At 42.5% G+C, this 17,808-nt stretch overlaps 1 protein-coding gene across 1 annotated transcript in view; it reads right to left on the bottom strand.

The window, feature by feature from the left end:
• LOC101096891 overlaps window positions 1-17,808 on the bottom strand; it is a 339,394-nt gene that overhangs the window by 243,634 nt on the left and 77,952 nt on the right. Inside the window, exon 5 of the mRNA XM_045058641.1 lies at window positions 975-1,035. Within this exon, the coding sequence (XP_044914576.1) occupies window positions 975-986 (12 nt within the window). The 5' untranslated portion in view covers window positions 987-1,035. The remainder of the gene's footprint in view (window positions 1-974; window positions 1,036-17,808) is intronic.

Here is a 17,808-nt window from a genome sequence, read left to right as displayed (position 1 = left end):
GCATATATATACACATACACAGAATATATACTGAATATATATGAGAACAATGTAATATGCTGAATATATATAAACTATATATATTTGTATCCACACACACAGACGTATATATATATATATATATATATGTATATATATATAGAATATGTATTGAAAATATATTGAAACAGAATAACAGGATATATATATATATACATTATATATATATATACATGATATGTATATATATATACATATATATATTCGTGTGACATTTGGATTCCAGAAATCCCTCACATTAGCACCTTCTGTTACAGTGCTAACTGCTACGGCGACAAGCTTAATGAAGCCAAGGTGGTCACAAATATTGTCTCACTCGTAACTTCTATAGCTCGCTGTGGCTGCTGGCCCACATCTTGCCTGACAGATAACGTCCCAGCTCGTCAGCGATGGACCCTCTCATGCGACTTTAGGAGTTCTGTCAGCCACGGCCGAGTCTGGTCAGGTCAAAGGGTTGAGCCATGTGTAATTCAGAACAGAGGAGGTCCCACGGTCTCGCCACAAAAACAATTACACTACTTATTTCGCTCTAGCCCTTGCCCCAAACTCACAAGCCTCACATTTTCAGGGCAGTCAACCTAATTCTGCCCCTGGGCGATAAGCCACATGAAAATATGTGCTGCTGTGTTTATAAATCTAATCAAAAATAGAAACAGTGGACGGGCTCAGTGAGGTCCTATTATGGATCATGGGAATCCCTGGAAATTCTGAAGGCACTTTTGTTTGACTTCCGTAGACTCTCTTTTGCTATTACATTGTCTGCTACACTTCGTTAATCATCCTCTTTACTCGTGAGTGCTACCAAGGAGGCTAAATTTCTGCTCACTCCTCCTGTACTTTTCAAGTCCATGGATGATATTATGAAAAATCAAGCTCGAAAGGCTGCTTTTAAAGGAAAAAATCAGAAGAGGGAACTACGGTTATAGCCATCTTACCTCTCTATCCATGTTCTCGGCCCCTTGCCCTTGGCGATGCACAGATTTAAATCAAGTCCCCCTAAAAAAGACAAATAATATTTAAAAAGTAGAATAGGGGCGCCTGGGTGGCTCAGTCGGTTGGGCGTCCGACTTCAGCTCAGGTCATGATCTCGTGGTCCGTGAGTTCGAGCCCCCCGTTGGGCTCTGTGCCGACAGCTCGGAGCCTGGAGCCTGCTTCCGATTCTGTGTCTCCCTCTCTCTGGCCCTGCCCCGCTCACACTCTGTCTCACTCTCTCTCTTGAAAATAAGTAAACATTAAAAAGAAAAAATATTTTTTTTAAGTAAAATAAATTGGCCTGACCAGGAGGGATATGAAGCAATTTGGGGCTGGAGAGCTAGGATGTTACTTAATGGTCCCTTAAACACTCCATGTCGAGCCAACAGATTTTGATTTGGGGTCCTGTTTTTATTGTCGTTCCAGACTTCTACTAAACTGAGAGTCAGTGAATATTCACAAAACGGTTTACGAAGGTAATGCGTGGGAAAAATTCAGACTTGATTAAGACAGTCCAACCTTCCTGTTGTATGCCAAGAGGTGACTAACTCAGACTGCCCTGAAATTATGCTAAAAATGTGCTGTTGAGGCTTTCGTTAGCTGTACTACATTATCTCTTTAAAAAACAGGATCCAGGGTCGCAACTGTCATAAATAGATAACGTCTGATAAAGTCCATGATAAGTATGTGCACTTAAGGACCAAGCAGATTAAATTCTAAGAACTTCATCCACCAGAGATGGGTACACAAATTTTCGTGAAAGGCAGTGTGGGATAAATTATCAGGTTTAATCTGCCAGAGATTACATTTGATGTTTTGTCAGTTGAGAAAAATACTGCCCTAGAACACAGTCTGGGACCAGATGATTATAAAAATACGTGGAAATAATAATAAGTGAGAATTTTTTTAACGAGCAATGTAGTCCCAGCATTTATTAGATTATCATAAGCATTCACCGAAAGAGCCTTTTAAACTGGGAATTTGCCCTTTCAAAATGGTTATCAGTATTTGGCAGTAAAACAAAGTACATCATGTATGAATGATACAGGGGACACATTTTGTTTTTTTTTTAATTTGGAGAGCTCTCAATCGTAGTTTTAAAAAGTCACTTCACAATGTGCGTATGAGCTCTTATATGGCCAACAATATTGAAAAATGAAAGATCTCAGTCCTTCCAGTGTTAATTGTAAAACGTACTCGTTTATGTCTGAGTAACATAAAAGATTCAAAGATTATATTGACTACGTCCTAAAATGAGGGAAGTGCGTATAAAAGTTTTTAAAGGAAAAGAGTCCGCATCAAAATGAGGAAATTTTATCCAAATAGCAGAAGTTGGAGTTTGATTTGCTTATTTTTGCCACCGCACAGGGACCGAAGTGTATTCAAAAGCACATATTTCCGAGAACATATGTGGAGTAGCACTGTTATTCTAAGGGTTAAGATTTGTCTTTAAGATACCTGTGATTTGTAAATTGTCTCATGTTATTGTCATCATAAATGTATCTCGCAGGCATACAATCCAAACTGTACGAGCCAAAAAAACACAAGGTGCCTCTACTCACGTCAAGTTAGTGCTCAGGAAACTTTCAAGTAAGGCAAACCACTTCTCTCCCTTCACAGCAGGCTGCATTTTAGACATCTTTATGCACAGATACTTAGAATGCGATAGAATACAGTATGAGTCAGTAACATCATGAAATGCGGTCAGAATCTTTACATTGTCTCATGTAAAATTATGACGTTAAACCCAGAAAGTGGTTTGATAGGACCAAGTCGTGTGTCATATAAAAAGCAGCTCTCTCTGGAGAAGTAAAACTGTATATCCCCCTGTCTCATGAGAAAAGGGTTTGGCCTGGCATTCCTCTCTGCTTGGGAATCTCTGAGCTTAGATCAAGCATGATTTGCAATAAAGAGTCTCAGTCTCTGTGTATCCACGAGCTGGAATGTGGGAGTCAGATCCCTCACAGCTGGGTCAGATCCCTTACAACCTGCAGAATAGAGGCATTGAAGAACAATCGTCACCCCCTCCCCATCCCCCCCGCCCCCCCCCCCCCGCCCTGCACCAGAGACCTATCAGTGAACATGTGACCAGGCTGTAGGACATAACAATGATGTGGGCAAGGTGTCATTGCTAGTCTAAATACTGACACACAAATGCATGTTCCCAGTGCAATTTCTAGGAATTTAACTCGCAGGCCTCCAAGATGGGAAGGAATTGTCCAAAGGTCAGTTCCTAAGTGCTGTGGCAAAGGGGGGGGGGGGGGGGGGGGGGGGGAGGGGGGGCGGCTGGTGAATGGAGAACTAGGCGTGAGGCAAGTTCTAGGGGCCCCAGATGCTGAATCAGTGAGAAAGATGCTCAGGCAGCAATAATGGACTCTGAGGAACAGGCAGGATTAGGAGTTAAATAGAAAGAGAGAGTTGGAAAAACACTATGAGCACAGAATGGCAAACGAAAGTGAGAATAAGTTCGTAGAACAGCGAGTAGAATCTGTCAGCAAATAATCATTTCACCAAGTTAGTAATTCATGAGTCGCCACCACACCCTCTAAAAAATTGATCACTCGTGTAAGTGGCAAAAAATGGAGCCAATCAAAGAACTGATGTATTTGCTGAACTGTCTGTATATCTACATTTTCAGGAACAGCCCAAAACAGCTTCCTTCTTAAGAGGAAAGGAGAATAAATAACAGTTATAAATACTAGGCATTTACCAAAAACCTTGGTTTAGGCCTTTCAGGGGCGTTGGATTTAATGAACTAATGGACACCATTACAAACTTCTCACTGTGACTACAAATCTGGACCACGGTGTAGCATGTCAGTTGCAACACAAGTGAACGACCGTGGCAATCGATTTAAAAGCCAGTCTCAAACTTGCAAGCAGGTTTATAACTGCACTATCACCTGCTTATAAGGAACCTGTTGGCCACCTTCTGCTGAGCCTGGGTTAATAACCACCTGCTAATTTGTATAGTCACTGGTGGGTTTTTTTGTTGTTCGTTTGTTTAAGTGCTGATTTTAAAATGGCTTTCCCTGAAATTGTTGACCTTGTATTGCAAATTAAATCCTGGAATTGCCAAATCTCTGACAACTGGTTCATTGCTTCCAGAGAAGGGAATTAACATGGCTACAGCTGTCATTCCATTGCATTTTTCTTCTCAAGCAGACCAGCAAGGGCAAAGATGGTGTTAGACAGAGGTCGCAAGCCAGATTCTGTCTGCAAACGTGTTTTGTTTGACCTCCACAGTGATTTAAAACATATTGAGCCTCTATTTAAAAATAAGAAAACTGCCGTAAAAATCTGACTCCTGGCTTCTCTTGGAAAATTAAAAAATTTGGCAAGCGAGGGTCAACGTCCATGGTGAGCCGTGGAAGCATGCTCTCTAGGCAGTGCTCTCCTGGTCTACAGTCCACGTTCTCCCTATTGCAACCCACAAACCAACATGTAAGTTCCGTAAGGTCAGAACTTACTTAATTCATTGTTACATCCTCAGAACCTAGAACAGAGCCTGGCAAGTAGTGCGTGCTCGAGAAACATTTAATGTCGGATGAAATGATCTCTGGACACACAGGTAACTTGAGTGGGTGGCATTAAAACGATAGGAATGTTCCTACGGGCACCTGGGTGGCTCAGTCAGTTAAGTGTCCTGCTCTTGATTTCGGCTCAGGTCACGATCCCAGGGTCGGGGCAGTGAGTCCTGCATCAGGCTCCTCACTGAGCATGGAACCTGCTTGAGATTCTCTCTCTCTCTCTCTCTCTCTCTCTCTCTCTCTCTCTCTCTCCCTGTGTCCCTCTCCCCTGCTCACACTCTCTTTCAAAAAAACAAAAAATAATAATAGTTAATTAATTTTTAAAAAAACAATGGGCACGTCCAGGAATTGTCACAATGCATGTCTCAGTTAAAAACAAAAATCTGTGGGGACACCTGGGTGACTCAGTCGGTTAATCATCTGCCTTTGGCTCAGGTCTTGATCTCACAGTTCGTGAGTTCGAGCCCCGCGTCAAGCTCTGTGCTGACAGCTCGGAGTCCGGAGCCTGTTTCGGGTTCCTTGTCTCCCTCTCTCTCTGCCCCTCCCCTGCTCATACTCTGTCTCTCTTTCTCTCTCTCTAACAAATAAACATTAAAAAAATTATCTAAAAAATATATGCAGGTCATTGGGGCGCCTGGGTGGCTCAGTTGGTTGAGCGTCCAACTTCAGCTCAGGTCATGATCTCACAGCTTGTGGGCTCAAGCCCCACATCAGGCTCTGTGCTGATGGCTCAGAGCCTGGAGCCTGCTCCGGATTCTGTGTCTCCCTCTCTCTCTGTCCCTCCCACACTCATGCTCTGTCTCTCTCTGTCTCAAAAATAAATAAATATTAAAAAGATTTTTTTTTTTAATCTGTGCAGGTCAAATAAATTCTGCCAGTGCTCGGGCAGAAAGAGACAAACTACCTGCCTATCATTCTGCTCGCCCTGCTGTTTTTCTTATAAAGAAATATTTCTCTGTATCCCTGCTACTATAAAAAAAAGTAGGGCCACAAGCATCAGGGCAAATGAGAGTGAACACAGACCCAGCACATTTCACTCATTTATATTTCTTGGTCTGGTGCCTGCAGGCATCTGGATTTGAAACTTCTGGCACAGAGACAGGAGTAGGTCTCTCACCCATGATACCAAGCTGCTCTTACCACATTCTCCCCTCATCCTGCTCAGTAGGTTCTGCACCACAGCCTACATCTACATCAGAGAATAAATCAAAAGTGGAATACAAAACCTTCCCTGGAAAGTCACGAAACGTAAAACACACTATTGCTTTAAATAGCATAACAGTGTGGCACGGACTTGTGTTTACAGCTCAAAAGGCATTGGTTCAGCTTTCTTGCTCGTGGGGAAGGTGCTTAACCTCGAAAAGTCTCCAATTACTCTGCATAATGGTTGAGAAAATTTAAAAACTATGCATGTCAGACTTCTGGCTGCCACTTAGGGTATAGAAAGCTGGAAAGGTGTTGCTCCCAAACATAAAGCAGGATATATCCTGAATATCTACAAATTGACAACTTTTCTGAAACCCACCAGAGAGCTGAAGTCATGGCATATTCTCCTAACCCAAAATCTAGGCAAAGGCAGGTGCTCCGAAGGAGTAACAGGATGCAGGTATGTGCTTACTGAGGCACATGCAAGGCCCCCACAGAAGCCGGTAAAAATTCAGCTGCAAATGGCAAACAAGTCTCTAAAGTCTGAATGTGACCTAGGGTGAGAATATAGAACTCAAGGGATTGAGGGATCATCAAACACAAGGGGCATTCACACCCATTCACAGACACTTCTCCATGGACCTCCTGGGTTCTCAGAAGAACGACTGGGAACAAGGCAAGACTTCAGAGCAGTGGTGCTAAATGGGGAACAATTATACCTCCAAGAGGAAATTATGCAACATCTGGAGACATTTTTTAAAGTTCATTTTTTTTTGAGAGAAAGAGAGAGTCCAAGTGGGAAAGGAGTAGAGAGCAAGAGGGAGACACAGAATCCCAAGCAGGCTCCAGGCCTGAGCTGTCAGCACAGAGCCTGACATGGGGCTCAAACCCACAAACCATGAGATCATGATCTGAGCCAAAGTCTGATGCTTAACCGACTGAGCCACCCAAGCGCCCCAACATTTTTAATTGACATATCTGGGAGGGGGGGTGCTCTTTGTACCCTGTGGTTAGAGGCCAGGAATGTTGCTAACCATTGGCTGTGCATAGACTAGCACCCTATTACAAAGAACTACCCAATCCAAAACTGCAGTTGAGAACCACTGGTCCCGAGAAATTCTCCTTTGTTATGGAAAGAAGCCACTGCAGAAAAGCACTAAGCCCCACCTGGATACTTCACCTTTTTCTCCTCTCAGACACAAAAGCCTTACTTTCTGGGAAACAGCAGCAAACACTTTTGCCCCCCACTTCCCAACAAGGTTATGACCCATTGCAGCTGGGAGAGAACACAAAGATACCCTCTTGCCCTGGGATGGGGGCAAGAAAACATCCTGGCCCAAACTACTAGAAGTGTCCTATCGCAGAAAGAGGGACAGGATCTGAGATGGCCCCACCCTTGGGACCCAGAGACACAGCAGCTTCCAGGGGGGACTACTCACACCCCCCACCCCGACCATCAGGCAACCGGGGTTGAGCCGCAGGTAACATCAAAGCACAGCGGGGAGACCAGAAAGGATATGAATAGAGATGCTCCCTTGCGTGCAGTCACAAGGAAAAGACTTCAACTTGAAGCTGGAGGAGACACTGAGCAAATTTCAAAAACCACCAACCATTCTAAGCATAAGTTAAGGCCAGAGGAATCCCAAGCCTGTGGGACGCTGATGATATAACCATAACGGCAAAAAAAATGCAAACCCAGTTCAAGTGCTGGCTAGACCGACCAAGCCTCCCACGTGGAAAGACCAGCAAAATAAAAGACAGGCCGTTGCCGGCTGCGAATAACATCTGCCTCACTCTCTACCATCTCGCCCAGGATGACCTACTTTCAAGTAACGTTAGGTGGCAAACAGAGAAGCGAGGGAAAATAAGATAAAACACTTCTGTCCAAAAGATAAAATGATCAACAGAAAAATGGACTCAGACACAACCAAGATGTGGGATCTGTCAGATAGAGAATTTAAAATAATTGGATCGGGGCGCCTGGGTGGCTCAGTCGGTTAAGCGTCCGACTTCGGCTCAGGTCACGATCTCACAGTTCGTGAGTTCGAGCCCCGCCTTGGGCTCTGTACTGACAGCTCAGAGCCTGGAGTCTGCTTCAGATTCTGTGTCTCCCTCTCTCTCTGCCCCTTCTTCCCTGCTCATGCTCTCTCTCTGTCTCAAAAATAAGTAAACATTAAAAAAAATTTTAAATAATTGGATAAAGTGACGTCACTGAGATGGCAACATGGGTCATCCCTGACTTCAGTCCCCCTCAGGAAAAGAACAACCAGCAACCTCCGTAGGCAAGACACCATTGTGCAAATCTTAAAACCCAGGGGGTGAGGCCAAAGTACACCCCAGACAACAGATGCCATTAGAAAAATAAGAGGGGCGCCTGGGTGTCTCAGACGGTTAAGCGTCCGACTTTGGCTTAGGTTGTAATCCCACAGTTCATGAGTTCAAGCCCCACGTGGGGCTCATTGCTGTCAGCGCAGAGCCTGCTTCGGATCCTCTGTTCCCCCCTCTCTCTGCCCCTCCCCCGTGCTCTCTCTCTCTCTCTCTTTCAAAACTAAATAAGTATTTAAAAAAAAATAAGAGGAGTGATTTCATTGACTTCATCAACCCTCCCCCAGGTCAGCCTAATGTCTAACAGACAGGGATTTCCTGGGCCTGCAGTTTCTCCAGTGGGAAAAAGAGAACCATGGTGGACATCAACTTTTCAAGCATTGAGGGATGCTTCCTGGGAGGCTCACTTAGGTCTCACCTAAAGAGCATCCCTGGGGGAATCTGTGGAGCTCAAAAGCTGGGGAAATCAGACAGAGCTGGAGAAGGGGGTGAGGCTTATCGTCACCATTGCTCAGGTATCAGTGGACTGTGTCAGTTGTTGTATGTTGTGGATCCCTGTGTCTCCACCTGCCCAGGGATCTCAGTTGGCAGGTCTGCCTTATTTGAATCCACAGCCAAAGGGCTGTGCTGCCATGGGGCATATCCTCTGGCCCAACCGGGCAAGGGTGCAAACTTGCAGGCCCACCCAACTGCTGAGCAATGCCTCCAGTTCTGCCCCACAGGGAAGCATGGCCACAGATGCCTAGAAGGAGCAAATCACATTCTAGGACCTGCCTGGGCAGGAAGCCAAGCCAGCAGCCTTGCCCAATTTTTATTTTTTTAATATGAAATTTATTGTCAAATTGGTTTCCATACAACACCCGGAGCTCATCCCCACAGGTGCCCTCCTCAATGCCCATCACCACCCCCGCCCCATCAACCCTCAGTTTATTCTCAGTTTTTAAGAGTCTCTTATGGTTTGGCTCCCTCCCTCTCTAACTTTTTTTTTTTCTTTCCCTTCCTCCATGGTCTTCTGTTAAGTTTCTCAGGATCCACATAAGAGTGAAAACATATGGTATCTGTCTTTCTCTGTATGGTTTATTTCACTTAGCATCACACTCTCCAGTTCCATCCACGTTGCTACAAAGGGCCATATTTCATTCTTTCTCATTGCCAAGTAGTATTCCATTGTGTATATAAACCACAATTTCTTTATCAGTTGATGGACATTTAGGCTCTTTCCATAATTTGGCTATTGTTGAAAGTGCTGCTATAAACATTGGGGTGAGCATAGCTTCTGGCCCTGCATAATCAAGGAGCCTGAAGAGTACCCCCAAGAAGTCCAGAGCCCAACCTACAGTAATACCCAGCCACAGAACCCAGCCTACAATCTCACCCAACAGTGAAGCCCAGCGTATGGTCCCACTTGATTGTTGAAAATGAACCGTGACCTTAGCCAGGCAGAGTCCAGGCAATGACCCTGGCCAATCACGGAGAAATACCTGTGGGCCTACCCAACCAGGCATCGCAGACAGTGACCTTGCCCAACTGTAGAGTACAGTCTCCAGCCCCGCATAACTGGAGGTTCCATCTGACCGGAGAAACTGACCAGCAACCATGCCCAACAGCAAAGTACAGCCAGGGGCCTGCTTGATCACAAAGCCCAGCTTGTAGCCATGCCTAACTCCAGAGTACAGTGGGTGGCCCCAGCTGATCACAGAACACTGCCTGAGGCACCATCCAACCATAAAGCCTGACCTATGACCCTGTCTGAACAGAGTACCCGTGGTCCCATTCAGTAGAAAAGCATAGCCTGAGGCTCTACACAACCAAGATGTTGGAGCACAACCCACAGCCTTGCCTAGTCTTGGATTCCAACCGGTTGCACTACCCTATAAGGGATTAGAGCCTGTAACCAACCCAATCAGAGGTAATGCAGAGCCAGGTAGGGGCCCCACCTTACTATAGAAATAGCTAGCAGCTACACCCAACCAGTGACCCACCAAGCAGCCTGGCTTGAATACAGAGCTCAACCCATGAAACCCAGCCAGCGGCACCCCTCCTCCACCCCCCCACCTCAGACTACGGACAGTAGGCTTGCCAAACTAAAAACCCAAATAGTAAGGCTTGCATGCCCATGTATGCTAGCAGCTGACCAGCCTAGTACCCCAAGCTGAGGTAACAGGTGAAGATCTTTCCTTACTAAAATAAACCTGTAAAGTCTGAAAGAAGAGACTCATTTATCAAATATGCAGATACTAATGCAAAAATAAAAAGATGTTGGAGAATCAGGTAAATGTCGTGCCACCAAAGGAAACTTAAAAAACTTCAATAACTGACCCTAAAGAAATAGAGATGTATGAACTGTTTTTAAAGAATTCAGAATGTTCTTCTCAAAGAAGTTTAGGGAGACTATAATAGTACACAGACAACTAACTGAAATTAGAAAAACAGTGCATGAATAAAATGAGAACTACAACAAAGAAGTAGAAACCATCAAAACCAAACAAACAAACAGAAATCCTAGAGCTCAAAAATATGGCTGCACTGAAGAGTTCGATGGAAAGCTACAACAGCAAACTCTACCAAGCGGAATAAGGAACTGGTGAACTCCAAGACTGATCATTTGAAATTATCCAGTTAAAGGAGCAAAAAGAAAAAAGAAGGAAAGAGTGAAGAAAGCCTGTAGGGCCAATGAGAAACCAGCACAAGGAGCCATGGACTCCTTATGGAAATCATGAAGGAGAAAAGAAAAGGACAGTTTATTTAAAGAAATAATGGAGAAACACTTAAACATGGGGAAGTAAATCGGCATCCAGATTCATGAGGCTCCAAAGATCCCAAATAAGTTGAAAGGGCTACACTGTGACACATTGTTATTAAATTGTCAAAAGACTGTGACAGTTTTGAAACAACAAGGAAAAAAAAATAAGACATCATGTGAGAGGGAACCCCCATAAAACTACTGCACAATTTCTCAGCAAAAACTTTGCAGGCCAGCAGAGAGCAGGATGAAATACTCAAAATATTTAAATGAAAGTAAAGCCTGTCAGCCAAGAATACTATACCTGAAGGAGCTATCCTTTAGATATGAAGGAGAGATAAAAACATTTCTCAAAAGACAAAAACTGGAGAGTTCATTACTACTAGATCTCCAATCAAGGAAACGTTAAAGGGTATTCTATAAACTGAAATGGAACTATGTTAATTACATCATACAACATGAATATGTAAAGCTCATAATAAGGTTATAGCTGAAATCAGGTTTTCTAATATTGCAATGGGGATACATAGGTCACAGCTCTAGTTTAAAAGTTAAAAATTGACGTATTAATAATCACCAAAGCTATCATAATTTATTATTGGATACCACAATGATAACAATTACATAAACTGGAATACCAAAACCCTAAAATGTGAGAGGGAAAATAAAAATGCAAAGTTTCTGTATTCTATCAAAGTTAAGTTGTTTCTAGCTTAAAATAAGATACTATAACTGTGATATATTTTATATGAGCCTCATGCTAATTGCAAAAGAAAAATCTGTAGTAGACACATAAAAAATTATAATGAAGTAGTCAAAGAATACCACCATAAAAAGTCATCAATCACAAAGGAAGTCAGCTAGGGAGGAAGGAAGAAACAAAGGATCTACAAAACAGTTCAAAAATAACAATGAACAAAATGGCAATAGTAAGTCCTTACCCCTCAAAAATAAAATTTAACATAAATGGGTTAAATTCCATAATCCACAGATATAGACTGGGTAAGTGGATTTAAAAAAATAAGATCCCACATCTTGCTACCCACAAGAAACTCAATTTAGTTTGAAGGACATCCATTGATTTGAAAGTAAAGGGATGGAAAAAGATATTCCAAGAAATTGGTAAACAGGGTGCCTGGGTGGGTCAGTTGGTTAAGCATCGACTCTTGGTTTTGGCTCAGGTTGTGATCTTGCAGTTAGGTGAGTTCAAGCCCCACCTGGGGCTCTGCACTGGCAGTGTGGGGCCTACTTGGTATTGTCTCTCTCTCTGCTCCTCTACTCACGCTGTCTCTGTCTCTATCAAAATAAATAAATAAAACCAAAAATTAAAAGAAGGAAAAAGAAAATGGTACCAATAGAAAGTCAGAGTAGCTATACTTACATCAGACCAAAAAAAAGTAGCCATTAAGCTAAAAATTGCCACAAAAGACAAAGAGATCAGACCATCAATTCATCAAGAAGATATAAAAAATATATTCATGCAGCCAACATCAGGGCACCTAAATATGAAGCAAATACTAACTGAACTGAAAGGAAAAATAAACATCAATACAATAATAGTTGAGGACTTTAATACTCTCAATGCTGGGTAAATCGTTCAGACAGAATATGAGAACAGTGGATTGAGCACCACTGTGGGCCAAATGAACCTAACAGACATGTATATAGCATTTTATTTCACAGAAGCAGAATACACATTCTTCCCAAACATACATAAAATATACTTCAGGATAGATTATAGGTTAAGCTATTGATTTTAGTTATAGTTAAATATATGCATTTGTCAAAACTCACAAAACTTTACACTTTCTAGAAAGGGTGAATTTTATTACATATCAATTATATCTTAATTTAAATGAGAAACACCAGGGCACCTGGGTGGCTCAGTCGGTTAAGTGACTGACGCTTTATCTCATTTATAATTGATAGCATATTTATATATTATATGAATATTAAAGAGTAATAAGGTATTGAAATTAATTATATGTTTCTTCATGTTGTTTTTATTTTATTTTTTGACACTTATTCATTTGTGAGAGACCGAGACAGAGCACGACCAGGGGAGGAGCAGAGACAGAGGGAGACACAGCATCCAAAGCAGGCTCCAGGCTCTGAGCTGTCAGCACAGAGCCCAATGCGGGGCTCGAACTCACAAACCGTGAGATCATGACCTGATCCAAAGTCTGATGCTTAAACAACTGAGCCACCCAAGTACCCCTCTTTATGTTGTTTTTTTAATCTCGCCATGTGTTATGGGTTGAAATGTATCCCCTCAAAAAATGTTAACATTCTGGGCATCTGGGTGGCTCAGTTGGTTGAACAACCGACTCTTGATCTCAGCTCAGGTCATAATCTAACAGTTCCTGGGATCGAGCTCCACATCAGGCTCTGAGCTGATGGACAGTGGATAGCCTGCTTGGAATTCTCTCTCTCCTTCTCCATCCCTCCCCCCCCCCAACTCTCTCTCTCTAAAAATAAATAAACTTAAGATAAAAAGGTTAACATTCCAATTCCCCGTAACTATTAATGTGGGCTTATCTGGAAATAGGACCTTGATCCAATATGACTGACAAATTCATCTAAAAGGGAAATTTGGACACAAAGAGAGATACACACAGAGTCAGGAGGATGTGCCAAGGAACACCCAAAGCTACCGGAAGCTAGAAGAAAAGGAAGAACATATTCTCCCTCCACACCCCACCCCCAGCCCTTAGAACATACCAACCTTGTTGACACTTGTATCTTGGACTTTTAGCCTCTACAAGTTTGAGAGAATAAATGTCTCTTGTGTAAGTCACCCAATATATGGTGCTTTGTTATGACAATCCTAGCAAACCATACACGGCACATGATTAATCTCATTTATTCTATTCCCCTTTTTCCCTTCTCTCTTCATCGCCTCCAACTGGAACTTTAATTGGATATCACCCTTGTCATATATTCTAATGGTTGTATCAAATAATATTGAACATCTATTATTTCATAGCCTACCGAAAGAATCTTCTCACTTCCTACTTTTTTTAAAGATGAACATTTTAGGGTCCACACTCTTCCCACATCTTTCTCCCCATCTTCTGTCTCCAAATCTCTATCAACCGTACCCCTACTCTTCTTTTAATTTTCAAGCTTAAAAATATACATCTTGTTATAATAATTATAAACATTTTGTGCCTTGTCTGTAAACTGATTCTAACAATGAAAGCCTGAGAACAGCTTTATAGTTATGACATATTAATAAAACTTATGGCAAGAACACGCATGTAGTTTGCTAAGTTCTTTTTCTCCTTATTTCAGTGCCATGGCCGTTGTGGTATTTAAATGAGAATGAACCAAGCTTCATTGAATGAACCTTGAGTGAAAATCAAGGTTAAATGGCCCTTTCATCAATTTTGTTTCTTCTTTCTCAATGGAAAGTCAGTTCATCAAATGTTTGATTCCCTGGGTCAAATCTCTACTTCATTTAACTCTCTCGTATCTTCTGAACCTTTGACATTTTTTTTCTACATTGTGGAACATTTCTTTAACTTTGTCTTCTAACTCTTTCATTGACTTAAAAACCATTTTTGCAGTTAGACTTTTAATTTCTTTTTTTTTAATTTTTTTTTAACATTTATTTATTTTTGAGACAGAGAGAGAGCATGAACAGGGGAGGGTCAGAGAAAGAGGGAGACACAGAATCTGAAACAGGCTCCAGGCTCTGAGCCGTCAGCACAGAGCCCGACGCGGGTCTCGAACCCACGGACCGCGAGATCATGACCTGAGCCGAAGTCGGCCGCTTAACCGACTGAGCCACCCAGGAGCCCTTAGACTTTTAATATCTGAGAGTTCTTTTTTGCCATCTGATGTTTCCTTTTTTGGCACCCTATTATTGCTTTAGAGATGTCATACGTTCTTTAATTTCTCCAAAAGGAGTTTGAGTTTTTATTTGTTTTGTTATAATTTCCCTGCTATCTTAAATACCTCCATTTCCCCAGAGTCCGTTTTTCAGTTTGCTTACCATGGTCTTTCTATTTCACGTTTCTGTTTTTCCTCAAATATTTGATGATCCTCCATTGACCATTCGTATTTAACCATAAGAGTATCAAAAGGCTAGCGAACTCTTGTGTACATGAGGGAGTCTTCTTTTTAGGGTGGAAAGGTCTCATTCCAGATTGAGAAGAAAAGAAATCACCTGCTAACCTGTCCTCCTCCCTGTGAGAAGAAACCACTGGAATCCATAATACACGCCTAAATGGTCTCAGACAGTTGTTTCAAAATTTTTAAATAAGAAACTCCTCAGTTTTTGCCTTTTGGTAAACGCCTGGCTCTTGGTCGTTCTAAGATTTTTAATTATTTTTTGTTCACATATCCCCCCCAAAAGAAATTTGAAAAATAATCTATCTTTAAATGACTTTGAGTTGACATGCAAAATGTTCTATTATACACAGTGGCTGCAAGCATGATTTGTAAATACTTTAATTTTAGTTAATCCTTTTACATCACTGTTCCTCTTGCAAATATATCTAGTGGAAGTTAAATGCAATAGTATTTGATACTTCTATTTTCCATTTTCAAAATATATGCCCTAGCTCTTCGTGACTGTTGATCATTTGTAACAGTCTTTTTTTATTTTTTATTTATTTTTTAATTTTTTCTACGTTTATTTATTTTGGAGAGAGAGAGAGGGATGCAGAGCATGAGCAGGGGAGGGGCAGAGAGAGAGGGAGACACAGAATCCGAAGCAGGCTCTGGGCTCCAAGCTGTCAGCACAGAGCCTGACACGGGGCTCGAACTCATGAACTGTGAGATCATGACCTGAGCCGAAATCAGACGCTGAACTGACTGTGCCGCCCAGGCACCCCTCTATTGCATATGTCTTATTTCAATCTAATATTTATGAAAAAATGTCCCAGGTTTTAAATGTTGGCAACAAATTCAACCAGTTAAAATTCGTAAGTAGAGCCAATAATGTGGGTCAAACAAAACCCCTAACATGCAGCTGCTGTTCTTCCCCAACCCTCCTTTCATTCTGTTACCCTTATTCATTTCTTACCCACTGATCCTTACCCCTGTTAAATGAGTGGGGAGCCTTGGATATTTTCCTATGTCTGGAAAGGGTTTATACATAAGAATTCTCTTTCTTTGAAGGACTGGAAGAACTCACTTATAAACCAATCTAAATTTGATGCACTTTTTTTTATTTGTCATTGAGAGACAGAGAGAGACAGAGCGTGAGCAGGGGAGGGGCAGAGAGAGAAGGAGACACAGAATCCGAAGCAGCTCCAGGCTCTGAGCTGTCAGCACAGAGCCTGACGCGGGGCTCGAACCCACAGACCGTGAGATGATAACCTGAGCCAAAGACAGACGCTTAAATGGGGAGCCACCCGGGCGCCCCAGAATCATCAAATTACTTTAATAACCTATGCGTAGCCCCTCGGAATTGTTGCTGCTGTTGGCCTTCCTGGTGATATTTAGCACCAGGACAAGTGGCTACGGTAAGAATGGGGACGGGAGAGGGAGACCTGGCTTCTGAGAAGCGGCTGTGAACGCAGAGATGGAAAGGACACCCAGTGGGTTCTAAGATCAGCCTTAGAAAAACAGTACACATAGAAGAGGAGGATCTGGAAATTAATTACTTTAAAGCCATCTGTGCCTGAAAACCTCCCTTCTCCTTTATCTGTAAGAATGATGTCGTCGTGCGTGTGGTGGCCGCGGTGGGAGGGACGTCTGGTTTTGTTCTCACCTTTGAAATAAGCCTTGTATCTGCACCACCCTGTTCTACTGGCCAGCTCTCCAGGGTTGTGCTGGGTCTCCGGGCGCCCTTTCCCCTGCCCGTGCCTCCCAAGCTATCGCTTTAGTTATCCTCCTTCATCGACCAGTCTTAGTTCAACTATTTTTCATTTTCCAAACATTTGTGGTCAGCTTTTAGCAGTGGACACCTTCCCTCTCATCCTACGTGTTTGTTTGTTTGTTTTAACTTTGTTTATTTTGAGAGACAGAGAGAGTGTGAGCACAGGAGGGGCAGAGATAGAAAGAGAAAATCTCAAGCAGGCTCTGCGCGGACAGCCTCCATGCGGACATGGGGCTTGAACTCACACACCTGAGATCATGACCTGAGCCGAACGAAACCAACTTAACCGACTGGGCCACACAGGTCCCTCATCCTACAAGGCTTTATTGGTCTTTTACTAGCCTTTTAATAAAAACTCAAGAGAAATAGGGAAAAAATATATAGCCTGAACTGAAAACTCATAGAATGATCTTAATCAATGGCTGTCTAATTCACCAGCTAATGTAAACGGAGCATTAAAATCTGTTCTACCCAGAGCAGCGAAGGTCCCGTCAAGTGCCTCTTCGGGGGCAATCAGCTGCTCTCACCAGCGCTCAGCTTTGCCATTTTGATCCTTAAAATGAACTTTGTCTAACGCAAGCTACAGAGCATTACGCTGACGGTCTGGTTTGTGACTGAAGCATAGTGTTAGGGTCACTGAATAGAATCCCGTTCCCTGCTTTATCCAAGCAAGAATGCAACTTGCAATTTTCCTAGCACCGGACAGGAGGGCACTTCCAAACTGCGTTTATGAGGTAGCACCAATAGGGGGGAAATAATTGCCTTTAGCAAGCACAGGACTTGAGAAAACACACCTGTTACTTTGTTATTGATAGCGTGATTAATCGATCCCTAGAATCTGATTGAGAACATTGGGGTATAAATCATGCCATATGCACGGTTTCAGAAACATCACAGCCAGTAATTCAAAGCATATTTCAGCTGCCCGTGGCATGCATTTCTGGATTAGTGTCACATATGGGTTCGCAAGAAACAATTTTGTTTATATGGTCACATTTCTATCCTTCATTTTACTTCACATTCAACTTGACACTGGCTATACATATCAATACACACATCAGTGTGGGTTTACATTTCTTTGTCAGGTGTCTGGGAACAAAACATAGGTTGATTCACAAGTAAAGGGAAGTTAACGTCATGAACAGATATTTTTGTTACCAAAAGAAACAAACATTATGACTTATTCAGTGTGCCCCCTACCTGAACTGTCGCTCTAAGCACAAA

The sequence above is a fragment of the Felis catus genome, chromosome B2 (genome assembly GCF_018350175.1).
Source record: "Felis catus isolate Fca126 chromosome B2, F.catus_Fca126_mat1.0, whole genome shotgun sequence".
Lineage (NCBI taxonomy): Eukaryota > Metazoa > Chordata > Mammalia > Carnivora > Felidae > Felis > Felis catus.
The sequence above is the reverse complement of the archived record's forward strand: the minus strand, read 5'-3'. Positions and strand labels throughout refer to the sequence as shown.